The 12,453-nt window shown below is 41.0% G+C and overlaps 1 protein-coding gene across 1 annotated transcript; it reads right to left on the bottom strand.

Annotated features, from left to right (window-relative positions):
* Positions 1-2,155: 2,155 nt before the first annotated feature.
* On the bottom strand, positions 2,156-11,527 carry LOC144683235 (pepsin A-4-like). Its single transcript, XM_078546193.1, has 9 exons — positions 11,479-11,527; positions 11,221-11,384; positions 7,555-7,672; positions 6,100-6,218; positions 5,206-5,405; positions 3,688-3,807; positions 3,257-3,401; positions 2,421-2,542; positions 2,156-2,320 (listed from the first exon to the last, which is right to left on the bottom strand). Exons 1-9 carry the CDS (start codon positions 11,525-11,527, stop codon positions 2,194-2,196), a joined length of 1,164 nt encoding a protein of 387 aa, XP_078402319.1. The 3' UTR covers positions 2,156-2,193.
* Positions 11,528-12,453: the final 926 nt, after the last annotated feature.

Below are 12,453 nucleotides of genomic sequence, written 5' to 3'. Positions count from 1 at the left end.
ACAGAGATGAGGAGGAATTTCTTCTCTCAGAGGCTTGTTAATCTTTGGAATTCTCTTCCCCAGAGAGCAGCACAGGCTGGCTCATTCAATATATTCAATGCTGAGCTAAACAGGTTTTTGATATACAAGGCAGTTAAAGGCTATGCGAGGCAGGCAGGATAGTGGAGTTGAGGCCACAATCAGATGAGCCATAATCTTATTGAATTGTGGAGCAGTCTTGAGGGGCTGAATATGCTACTCCTGCTCGTATTTCTTTTGTTCTTATTCAACAACATCTCTGGCCTTGGAAAAACACATTTTGCAAGCGGCTCATTGCCTCAGGAGAACATATAGAAGTTGCATCTTTTTAATAGAATCTTTTTTTTAAGTTTTAGTTCTGATACATATGATTCTCCCTTAACTCCATAAGCATCTCCCAATTTGTATATTGCTTTTTGTACTTTGATTTAAATATGAGTTATATTCCCTACGTTTTACTTCCTGCAATGCTGCCTGTGACAATTCTGCAATCTGATTGGGTGATCAGCCTGTCTTTCCCTGTCCTATCTCTGGATGCCTCAGATCCACTGTAAAAGGTCCCAAATTGAACCTGACATTGGGAAACAGGATATCTACTTTCTAGAGCCGATCAAAACTATGTGGATAACTTTTGTAAAGGACGTGGACGATGCTGTCCCATTGCAGCTGACTTGAAAATATGTGTGATTGCTTCTTACAATCTTGGGAAACATTGCCGACCATCTTAGAATATCTAGACCAGGGTGCACTGAAACTCAATCTGAAATGGAAATCACAGAATCACAGAATTTTAATGGCACAGAAGGAGGCCATTCCACCCATCGTGTCTGCACTGGCTCTGCAAATGAGCATTATGACCTAGTGCCATAGTCCTGCCTTTTCCCCGTAACCCTGCATATTGTTTCTATTCAAATAATCATCAAATGTCCTCTTGAATGCCTGAATTAAACCTCCCTTCACCACACTTGGAGGCAGTGCATTCCAGACCCGAACCACTTGTCGTGTGAAAAAGTTTTTTCTGACGTCACATTTGCTTCTTTTGAAAATCACTTTAAATTGAGCTCTATCGTTCTTGATCCTTTAACGAGTGGGAACAGCTTCTGTCCATCGTTTCTGTCCTGCCCCCTCATGATTTCGAATATCTCTATCAAATCTCTGCTTAGGCTTCTTCTCTCCAAGGAGAACAGCCCCAACCTCTCCAATCTATCTCTGTACCTGAAGTTTCCATCCCTGGAAACATTCGTGTAAACGCTTCTGCCCTCTCTCCAATGTGTTCACATCCTTCCTATAATGTGGCGCCCAGAAGTATACACAACGCTCTTGTACACTATGCCATAATATCCAGCATCTTGAATCAATGGGATCTTATATTTGAATTACTCTGAGACATAAATAGAACCAGAACGAGACTTCATCAGGCCACTTCCAAATTTCTGAAGATATTATTCAACAACCACTTCTCATGTGATCTACAAATTCCTACCTGTGTTTGGCAAACTTTGACATGAGTGGATCACCTCACAAGACAGTTCAAATGTGAAATGAATTCAGGCTCCTCCACACACAGAAGTAAATGGAACAAGAAACAGGAAAACTGGGAGTATGCGTTGCATGTTGATATTTTATTGAACAATTTTAAGAACGAATATAATGAAGAGAAAAGGAGAGAAAAGGCTGCCGTGTGATGTTAGGATCACATTTACTTCAAATCAGGTTTCACTGCAGAGGTCATCCACATTCAGCAGAAATGTGTATGTCTCTGGAGTGAATCACTGCACCAATAATATATCACGGCTGAATGTCAGAACCAAAAGATAACAGAGTGAAAGTGCTGCACAATCAGAGAGGGAATATAATTAGACTCTATCAACATTCTCATTTCCAATCCAGAATCAGTGTCCTTAGTCTGTTCCTATAAAAACACACAGTGACAAGGCATTTCTTTAATTGTCATTTCTATTTTCTTTGTTTTTCAGCTGTGATTTAGTGCAGAGTTCTGCTGAGCACAAACCACAGCCAATTGCCAATTGTATATATTTGTTTATTGTTATTCAATAGATGATGACTTCCTCTATTACACTCTGCAGCCAGGTGACAACTGCTGTACTGGAGAGTCATGTGATGGCTTAAAATGCAGATCGAGGTGTGCTTTTAATGAGAATACAGATGAAGAAATTAGACAGCCTTAGCCAAACCCACACGATTGTTCCCAATGTCGAAAATGGAGTAATATTCCCCAATGAACACATCTCCCAGGATCCAGAGGTTTCCACCAGTAACGCCAAATCCACTGATGCAGCTTCTTTGCTCGTCAAAAGTTTGCTGTAAGGAAAAGGAGAACAATTAACATTAAAAAAATATTCCTATTGCATCTTCTAAAATTTCAAAGTTTATTCTAGCACCCCATTGCTGTCCAATAACACACCTGCAACGTGTAACCTTGTGGGGGGAGAGGGAAATCCACTCCATTGATTGTGAAGACCACATCAGGCATGTTCTGCAGATTGTAACAATTTATGTTGTACTGTAAGAAAATAGAAACAGCATTCAGTCATTGTGTCAGTATAAAGATTTATAATAACTCATTTATAGTGCAATGCCATTCCTAACTAATCCATATTGAGCTAAAGATGAGGTGAAATTGGAATACACAAGCAGGATAACAGGAAATGGTTAAAGAGAAAGATTGGCGATTCCCAGGATAGATTTAATTTCCATATAGCAACATCACACCAAAACATTTCTAAATATCAGTGTTCATCTCAATGCCAAAACAATAATAAATAGGATAATGGATTTCACATTTTGTCTTCTGATTCTGTGTACTATTTCTGCATGACATTTTCCCCTTGAATAAGAAGGTTCCAAAATGTAAAGACTCCTCACCTTAATTTTGCTACAAATATTGGTGACTTTCAAATATTTATAGGGTAGTATGTCCATACTAGTGTGATTGTTGCCTCATATTTGTGAAATTTAATTTAACATCACTCTGTCCACTCTCTCCCGCCCACTCTACCCCTTCCTTCCCACATACCATCCACACCCCCACCCACAAGAGGTTGAGGGAATATCCACAGAGCAAATTATGGATGAGGATTTGCAAGATTTTTTACAAATGTAGCGTGTAGCATTTTGTCATAGTGTAAATGATCTGTTCGAGGCTGCATTGTGAATGATTCATTGATGCACACTCAGACACTCCACATCCACGCCCAATGTTGGAACATGGGTTTACCTCTCCATAGTAAGTTGGAGTTGCTCCAATGCCCTGCTGGATAATGCCAATGGGTGTACTGGGGCCAACAAGAAGAGAAGTACCAGTATCAACAATGGCAGGACAACCTCCACTGCAGGCCACAACCTCACCATCGATTGTCACCCTGGACAGAGAAAAATGCGTCAAGAATTCGTCAAAGACTTAAAACTGCCTCAAGTATTAGACAAATTGAACAATTAATAGCAAGTTGAGTTTCCTAGCTCGCTGAGACATTCATTATATCTTAAATAAACGCTGATTCAGCTGAGATCTTAAAATTAGTTTAAGTATTTTATTCCTTCTTTCCTTTTAGTTTGTTTGTTTCAATATAATTTGTTAAAACCATTATCTCAGACTTCAGTAGAGAAGCAGAAAATATCTATTCCTCTTGTCGATGGGTAATCACTTACCTGTCAATGAGGATTTGCCAGTAGGCATCACGAGTGACAGGAACCCAGTGAATTTGGCCTGTGTAGTGACTTGAATCAATTCCACCAAATAGGATTTCACTGCCGGACTGACCTTGCTGTCTGTAAAACAAAAGAGATTTCAAGAAAAGCTCAGAGATTGATATATTTCCAGTTTAGAGGTAGCACTTAGTAATGTGACTGCCTATTGGGTATTAAACCTAAAATCAACAACTTTCTAAAGCAGCTACTAAAAGTCATTGATTGCAATGTTGCCATAAATAGTAAAAATGAATTCAAAATTATAAATTCAAATTGGGGAACTATACATTTTAAATGAGTGATGCGGAATATATTCTGGCTCTGTTTATTGGTTCTATTCTGAATTGGGTTGAAGCACCAGAGGACAAATTCAAGGTTTGGAACCAAATCACTTTGATACAAAGCACCTGCATTGATGTTGAGACTTTCACATCCTGAGAATGGCCTTAAATTCTTCTCACCCAACTAATACTTTTGAAGTGTATTTAACATTGCAGTGTAGACAAAGGTGGTAGGCAGTTTGTACACAGCAGTGTCCCACTAACAATCTGAGCAAACTCAGTGAAAAGATACCACGGACATCAGCTTGCTGCCCACTTCCCATATCCATCAATTCCATGAGTGGCCAAAAATCTGTCTATCTCAGCCTTAAGTATACTCAATGATGGAGCATCCGCAAACCTCTGGGGTAGAGAATGCCAAAGATTCACAATATCCTGATAGTGAAGAGATTTCTCTACATGCCAGCCCAGGCCATCTATCCTGACTCTGTGCCCCTTTGTTCTAAATTCCACAGCCAGAAAATAACCTCTCAGTGTCCATCCTGTCAAGGCCCTTCGGAACCTTATATGTTTCAATGAGGCTGTTGTATTTTATGCCTCGGAGATATGCAGAGATGATACACCATTTTCTACTTGCAGAGGATAAGATTTATTTACAATGCTTTAAAAATGCCTGCTTCCACACTTGCAGCAGCCGGCCTCAGTTCAGTCTCTGCCTCTCTCTCTCTCTTGAAGTGATCACAGCCAGGCTTAACTAATCATACACAGTGAGCAGTGAACAGTGACACAGAATCAAATGTTGAGCAATTGAGCACTACTGGGCTCACCTCTAATTCTTCTAACCTCCAGAGAATATAAAGCTAATTTACTCAACATCTCTTCATTGGATAACCCTCTTACCCCAGGGACCAATCTAGTGAACCTTTGATATACTGCCTCCAATGTAACTATATCTTTCCTTGGATACAGGGACCAAAACTGCCCATGGAACTTCAGGTGTGGAGTACAATGCCACACTAAAGTATTGACATTCACAATGTGCTCAAGTTTTACATTCGATTTGAGCCCATGGCATTGAAACAAAGAAAAGAGTGTTAACAACTAAGGCAAGCTGATTGTTTGAGTGAAAGCTAAATAAGCAGTTCCTGTTTCATTCAGGGAAATAATATGTAGCAACAAGTGCATAAAAGATTTTCACCTTGTTAGGTACACAGAGAAGAGAGGCTCATCCACCAGTCTCTGAGACATCATGTTACTAAATACAGTGGTAGCTCCTGATGCTGCAAGAGATGGAAAGCCCATGCCCAGAATTCCATCAAATTTAACATAGGAAAAGAAACCACCAGGTTCAGTTGTACTTAAACCAAATTCCTGACCAGGGATAGCAATGCTTGAAATCTAGAAAAATAAAGTCAAGTGATTATTCATGAGAAATTGAGCAGAATGTTATCCAGTGAATTGTAACTTCTCCATAAACTGCACTTAGCAAATATATTTTCCCACACCCATGCAGCCAATCATGAGCCCCAATGGGTTAGATGACCAATTAAACTTTTTTTTAACAATCCTGGTTCATGGATAAATTTTGGAAAAGAAATGGGGAGTAGCCACATGAGCTTCTTTGAATAGTAGATGCTGGTTGTTTACATCCACTTCAAAGGTTACCTATAACACTATGGCAGTCTCAATCTGGATTATCTGTACAAGTGGGTTTGAACTTGCAACCTTCTGACTCAGAGTGCTACCACTGAGTTAAGGCAGACGACTGACAGATGTCATATACCACATTCAACGCAAATAGACATAAGGGTGTGAGTTGAACTGAATGAAGGGAGCATTTTCATCAAATATCTACTGTTTCATTGGAAAGAATTTCAGGCAGATTTTATTACAAATCCACAACTTGGACGTTGAGACACTCTCTGCTACATCATCATTACACTCCCACGTATCTGTTCGTCTTCCAACTGATCAAACTCATTGTTTTTGATGCCAATATCTTGTGTCCTGATCTGGAACATATTACCTTAGACATCAATTATCACTGTTTTGTCGTTGAATTTATTTGATGAAGGGGCTACAATCTACTTACTCTGATAGTGTCATATCCCAGTATTCCTTTCATGGCTCCTGTACCATACTGGATAGATACACCCTGGTTGTTTGAACGATATGTTGATGACAATTTGGGGTTGAATCTTTTATGTACCACTGGAACAGAACATTCATTTCATGAAATTAATAACAAAAACATTTCACCATTTAGTCTAATACATCAAGAAACTTTTGTGCCAGAAAAGAATCAATTACTCACATTTTTAAAAGTTTCTATTTTAAACAAGCACCCACCCAATTTTTTTTAGCCTCTTAGGTGTATTACTGGTTCCCTTTTCCTTGGAATGAGGTGCTGAGAATGTGAGGTGGATCAGAAAGCTGTGTTCATGTGTGAGGTGGAGCTCTGAGTTGGACATGTTTGTGCACGTGTGTGTCCATGTGCACACTTACAAAGGAAGACAGTCTAGGGGAGACCCTCTTGTTAGCCTAGCCATTGGATAAGCTTAAACCTAATCAAATTTAACATGACACCAGAATGGTCCCTGGGTGAGGGATTTTTTGCTACCAGGTCAGGTTGGAGACCCTGGGGTCCCTCTCTTTGGAGCAAAGGTGATTGAGGGAAAATTTGATAGAGTTGTAGAAGATAATAAATTTATGATGGCTTTAGATAAGGTAGAGAAAGAAAAGCTGTTCCCATTAGCTGATAATTTAAAGACCAAGGGTGCAGATTTAAGGATTCGGGCAAAAGATGCAGGTGGATGTCAGGAAGAACTTTTTTAAGCAGTGGGCAGTAGTGACCTGGAACTTGCTGCCTACAAGAATGGGCAGTAGAAATAATCAATGATTTCAAAAGGAAATTGGGTGAGAACTTGAGGAATATAAACCAGCAGGGCTATGGGGATAGAGCCATGGAATAGCACTGACTGGGTTGCTCTACAGTGAGCTGGCATGGACCCGATTGGCTAGATTGTACCCTCTGTGCAGTAATGACTTCATGACTCTATGACTCAGCGTTATGGAGAATGTACCTTTGTTGTGTACTTTTGATTAGTTTAGTATTTTTATGAACTGACTTATCACTAAGGTTTCAAAACGTTGTTCCAACAGTTTCCAGATTTTCAATTTGCTTTGTTGCCGCAAAATCTCCACCGTCCATTATCTTTGCCAGTAACCATCCGATCCAGGAGTGTGAACTGGAAATTATTTTACACTAATGCTAAGATCTTAATGTAACTTCAACCTAAGATTTATCCATATCCAGAGGAAGACAAAGAACCACAGCGAAAACCTCCAAGAAATCAAAGCTCGGTTAAATTTCTCTCCGAGCCCAGAGATAACCAAGCAAAATTCTAGGGTTTCATCCAATCTTACAAAACACACTGTTCAACTGTGACTATTGTAGCAAATTGAATCTCTTCCTAACACAAGTGACCTTAACATGAAGACAATTCACAAAGGGAAGTATGTTAACAGCAGGGTAATATTTACTTACTGCATGACTTTTCAGAACAGTAAACTGATGGGACCCAGAGATTGGATGAGCCAGTGTCAAAGATGACGGTGAAGCTCTGTGGTGGATTCCCAATGCTGATTGCTCCATAGTATGACAACTGTCAGCAAAAAGAAAAAGACCAAAATATATCACCTGGAAATATATCATTGTGTTATTAGGCTCAGGTTCCTCTACACCCATTAGAAAATGTAAATCTTCCCATCACTCCTTTATTCTAATCACATGATGCAGAAGTAGAAGAGTGTAGCTATTTAAATGCAAGAGATTTAATGAGCAATGCATCTGTTCCTATGTATTATGCTGAATATATACTTCATGGCTAAGATGCTGTTGCACCTTTCATTCATGTTCTCTTTAAACTTCAGGTCGCATCTCAACTCTAACTGACGCTAACAAGACTGATAGCATTGTTAAACACCCACCCAGCAACACAAGGCATGCTCATTAAAGGTACCCAGGAATATTAACCCAGTAACCATCAGCATTGGTTAGACAAGCAGCTGCCAGTTCGTAGGGCTACAGAAATCACAAGTAATTTCTCACAATGAATCAGAAGTTTCAAATCCAGATCAAAAGGATTCAATGTTGTGATCACCAGCTTTTCATAGAAACATAAAATGGTTACAGTGTAGATGGAGGCCATTTGAACCATCATGTCCTGCTAACTCTCTGGAATAGCAATTCATCTAGGCCTACACCCCCGCATTATCCCCGTGTCCCTGCCAATATTTTCTCTTCCGATAGTTATGCATTTTCCTTTTCAAAGCTGCAATTGAATCTGCCTCCTCCACCCTTTTAGTCAGCACGTTCCAGATCCTAACCACCGGCTGTGTAAAAAATGCTTTGTCCTTGTGTTTCCTTGTGTTCTTTTGCCAACCGCCTTAAATCAGTAACCACTCGTTCTTGACCATTCTCCCAATGATTTTGACAACCTCTATCAAATGTACTCTTAATCTTCTCTTCAAGTACAACAGCCCCAGCTTTTTCAACCTATCCATGGAACTGAAGTTTCTCATTCCTGGAACCAGCTGTTGAATCTTTTCTGTCCCCTTTCTAATGCCTTTGTATCCTTCCTATAATGTGGTGCTCAGAATTGGACATTTGACTCCAGTTGAGGTTGAATCAATATTTTGTCTAATGGTTCATCATAATTTCCTTGCTTTTATGATCTATTTATGAAGTCACTGCCATTGTCCCTTTGATTCGATGGCTTCAACTTTGATGACAAGTTGTTATGTGGCATTTTATCAAATGTTTTTAGGAATTCCCGTATGAATGAAGAGTGCAGGAGGGCATGCCAGGAGCAGCACCAGGCATACCTAAAATGAGATGTCAACCTGGTAAAGCTATAACACAGGACTACTTGTGCACCAAACAGCATAAGCAGCAAGTGATAGATAGGGATAAGTTATCCCACAACCAACAGATCAGATTTAAGCTCTGCAGTGCTGCCACATCCAGTGGTGAATGGTGGTGGACAATTAAACAACTCACTGGAGGAGAAGGCTCGACAAATATCTCCATCCTCAATGATGGAGGAGCCCAGCACAGCAGTACAAAGATAATGCTGAAGCATTCGCAAAAATCATCAGCAAGAAGTGTCGAGTGGATGATCCATCTCGGCCTCCTCTGGAGGTCCCCAGCATCACAGATGCCTGTTTTCAGCCAATTTGATTCACTCTACGTGATATCGAGGAACGGCTGAAGGGACTGGATACTGCGAAGGTTATGGGCCCTGACAATATTCCGGCAATAGTTCTGAAGGCTTGGGCTCCAGCACTTGCCGCATTACTAGCCAAGCTGTTCCAGTACAGCTACAGCACTGGCATCTACCCAGCTATGTGGAAAATTGCCCGCTATGTCGTGTACACAAAGAGCAGGGCAAATCCAGCCCAGCCAATTACCGCCCCATCAGTCTACTCTCCATTATCAGTAAAGTAATAGAAGGGTTCATCAACAGTGCTATCAAGTGGCACTTGCTTAGCAATAACCTGCTCACTGACGCCCAGTTTGTGTTCTGACAGGGCCACTCAGCTCCTGACTTCATTATAGCCTTGGCTGAAACATGGAGAAAAGAACTGAACTCCCGAGGTGAGGTGAGAGTGACTGCCCTTGACATCAAGGCAGCAGTTGACCAAGTATAGCCTCAAGGTGCCCTAGCGAAACTGGATTCAATGCCAATCAGGGGGCAAAGATCTACACTGGTTGGAGTCATACTTAGCATATAGGAAGATGGCTGTGATTGTTGGAGGTCAGTCATCTCAGCTCCAGGACACCACTGCAGGAGATCCTCAGCGTAGTGTCCTTGGCCTAACCATCTTCAGTTACTTCATCAATGGCCTTCCTTCCATCATAAGGTTAGGATTGGGGATGTTTGATGATGATTGCACAATGTTCAGAACCATTTGCGACTCCTCAGATACTGAAGCAGTCCCTGTCCAAATGCAGCAAGACCTGGACAATATCCAGGCTTGTGCTGACAATTGGCAAGTAACATTTGCGTTACATAAGTGTCAGGCAATGAGCATCTCCAAACACAGAGAATCCAACCATCGCCCCATGATGTTCAATGACATTATCATCACTGAATCCCCCAATATCAACATCCTGGGGATTACCAGTAACCAGAAACTGAACTGGACTAGCCATATAAATGCTGTGTCTACAAGAGCAGGTCAAAGGCTTGGAATCGCATTACGAGTAACTCACCTCCTGACTCCCCAAAGCCTGTCCACCATCTACAAGGCACAAGTCAGAAGTATGATGGAGTACTCCCCACTTGCCTGGATGAGTGCAGCTCCCACAGCACTCAAGAAGCTTGACACCATCCAGGGCAAAGCAGTCCACTTGATTGGCACCACATCCACAAACATTCACTCCCTCCACCTCTGACGCACAGTAGCAGCAGTGTGTACCATCTACAAGATGCACTGCAGGAATTCACCAAGGCACCTTAGACAGTACCTTCCAAACCAACGACCACTACCACCTAGAAGGACAAGGGCAGAAGATAGATGGGAACACCACCACCTGGAAATTCCTCTCCAAATCACTCACCATCCTGACTTGGAAATATGTCGCCCCTCCTTCACTGTCGCAGGTTCAAAATCCTGGAACTCCCTTCCTAACAGCACTGTGGGTTTACCAACACCACATGAACTGCAATGGTTTAAGAAGGCAGCTCACCACCACCTTCACAAGGGCAACTAGGGATGGACAATAAACACTGGCCCAGCCAGGGAAGCCCACATTCCATGAATGAATAAAGAAAAATATCAAATTCATGACCCTGATCAACTTGCACTGTTACCTCATCAAAAATTATAATCAAATTCATTTTACATGATTTATGTTGAACAAGTCTATGCCAAATTTCCTTACTTAATCCACATATGTCCAAATGACATGCGGCACCCAACAACAGATAGAACAGATGAATCCCATCCATTGACAATTGCCGTGTAAATTATAGCAGGTTAAATATCTACAGCACAAGGTCTACTAGCACAGTTTATGTGCCACTGAATTATTGCCCTTAACCAGCAACTGGCACTGAGAATAATATAGATTACAGGTGGAAGCTGCAATAAATGTAAGTTAAGATGTAGTTTTCTCTTTTGTTTGGTAAACTGCGAGATTACTTACATCCAAGTAGTTAATCATTGGTTCATTTGTATCCAGAGTTAAGGGTTGTTCAAACTTTGAGCAGGGATCATATGGATGATTCTTCAGGAAGTCTTCCAGCAACCCTTTCTCCTTAAGAACATCACGGCCAGATTTACCCTTATACAAGGGCACTCTGTAAAGAAATAAAATAAGTTGCAAATGTCATCACATTTTCTGTTCCTTGCTGACATATTATTCATTTCCTCTTTTGACTTGTGATAATTCCCTACCTGATCATACACTCAGAGAGCTGAATGCAAGCGAGGGTGATGAACAGCCACTTCATCTTGCCAGTTGGGTTGGTTCCGAGACTCTACAGAATCTAGAGTTTGGGACCTGAGCAGCAACATTTATACTCTCTCTGACCAAACTATTCCATTGTCACGAGTCCTCAGATATGACCATTCAGTATGATAAGTAAGTATTAATGTACTCATGATTAGTTTATCTCAAATATAATCTTTTTAGTTAAGGACAACCTTCACTCTAAGTGGCACGTAATTAAGAGCATTTGGGTTATAACAAAACACTTTAAGTATTGTATAAATCAGACTAAAAACAATTGTGTTAGAGCCACAAAATATCAATATCACAAGTGCACCAGAAGATAAGTTAACTGCTGGATACAACATTTAACCAGTTCATGTGTGTGGCAGCACATCCACAAACATTCACTCCCTCCACCACCAATGCACAGTAGCAGCAGTGTTTACCATCTGCAAGGAGCTCACCAAGGCTCCTTTGACAGCACCTTCCAAATCCATGAGCTCTATCATCTAGAAAGACAAGGGCAGCAGACACATGGATGCACCACAAATTGGAAGTTCCCCTCCAAGCCACTCATCATCCTGACTTGGAAATATATTGCTGTTCCTTCACTGTTGCTGGATCAAAATCCTGGAACTCCATCCCTAACAGCACTGTGGGTGTACCTACACCACAGCGGTTCAAGAAGGCTGCTCACCACCACCTTCTCAAAGGTAATTAGGGAAGGGCAAGAAATGCTGGCCTAGCCTATGTCACCCACATCCCATGAACGATTAAATCAAAATTTGCCACTGCGGAGGTTGAAGAACCTCTGATGTTGAATTTCCTGGAGGGTACTAATTTATCATGCTTGCATTGAGGGGGCTCAATTGACAACATCAGCTGCAACAGTGATGCCCTGTTGATTTAGAAAAATCATCTGACTCCAACAAGATAAGTTTTGCA

Source organism: Cetorhinus maximus, chromosome 8 (assembly GCF_964194155.1).
Source record: "Cetorhinus maximus chromosome 8, sCetMax3.hap1.1, whole genome shotgun sequence".
Taxonomy (NCBI): domain Eukaryota; kingdom Metazoa; phylum Chordata; class Chondrichthyes; order Lamniformes; family Cetorhinidae; genus Cetorhinus; species Cetorhinus maximus.
The sequence above is the reverse complement of the archived record's forward strand: the minus strand, read 5'-3'. Positions and strand labels throughout refer to the sequence as shown.

Coding starts and splice junctions, on each gene's coding strand:
- LOC144683235 (XM_078546193.1), bottom strand. CDS start 11,527: ATGAAGTGGCTGTTCATCACCCTCGCTTGCATTCAGCTCTCTGAGTGT. Junction 7,673..11,220: donor CAATGATTAACTACTTGGAT/GTAAGTAATCTC, acceptor TTTTGCTGACAG/TTGTCATACTATGGAGCAAT. Junction 3,402..3,687: donor TGGCAAATCCTCATTGACAG/GTAAGTGATTAC, acceptor TTCTCTGTCCAG/GGTGACAATCGATGGTGAGG.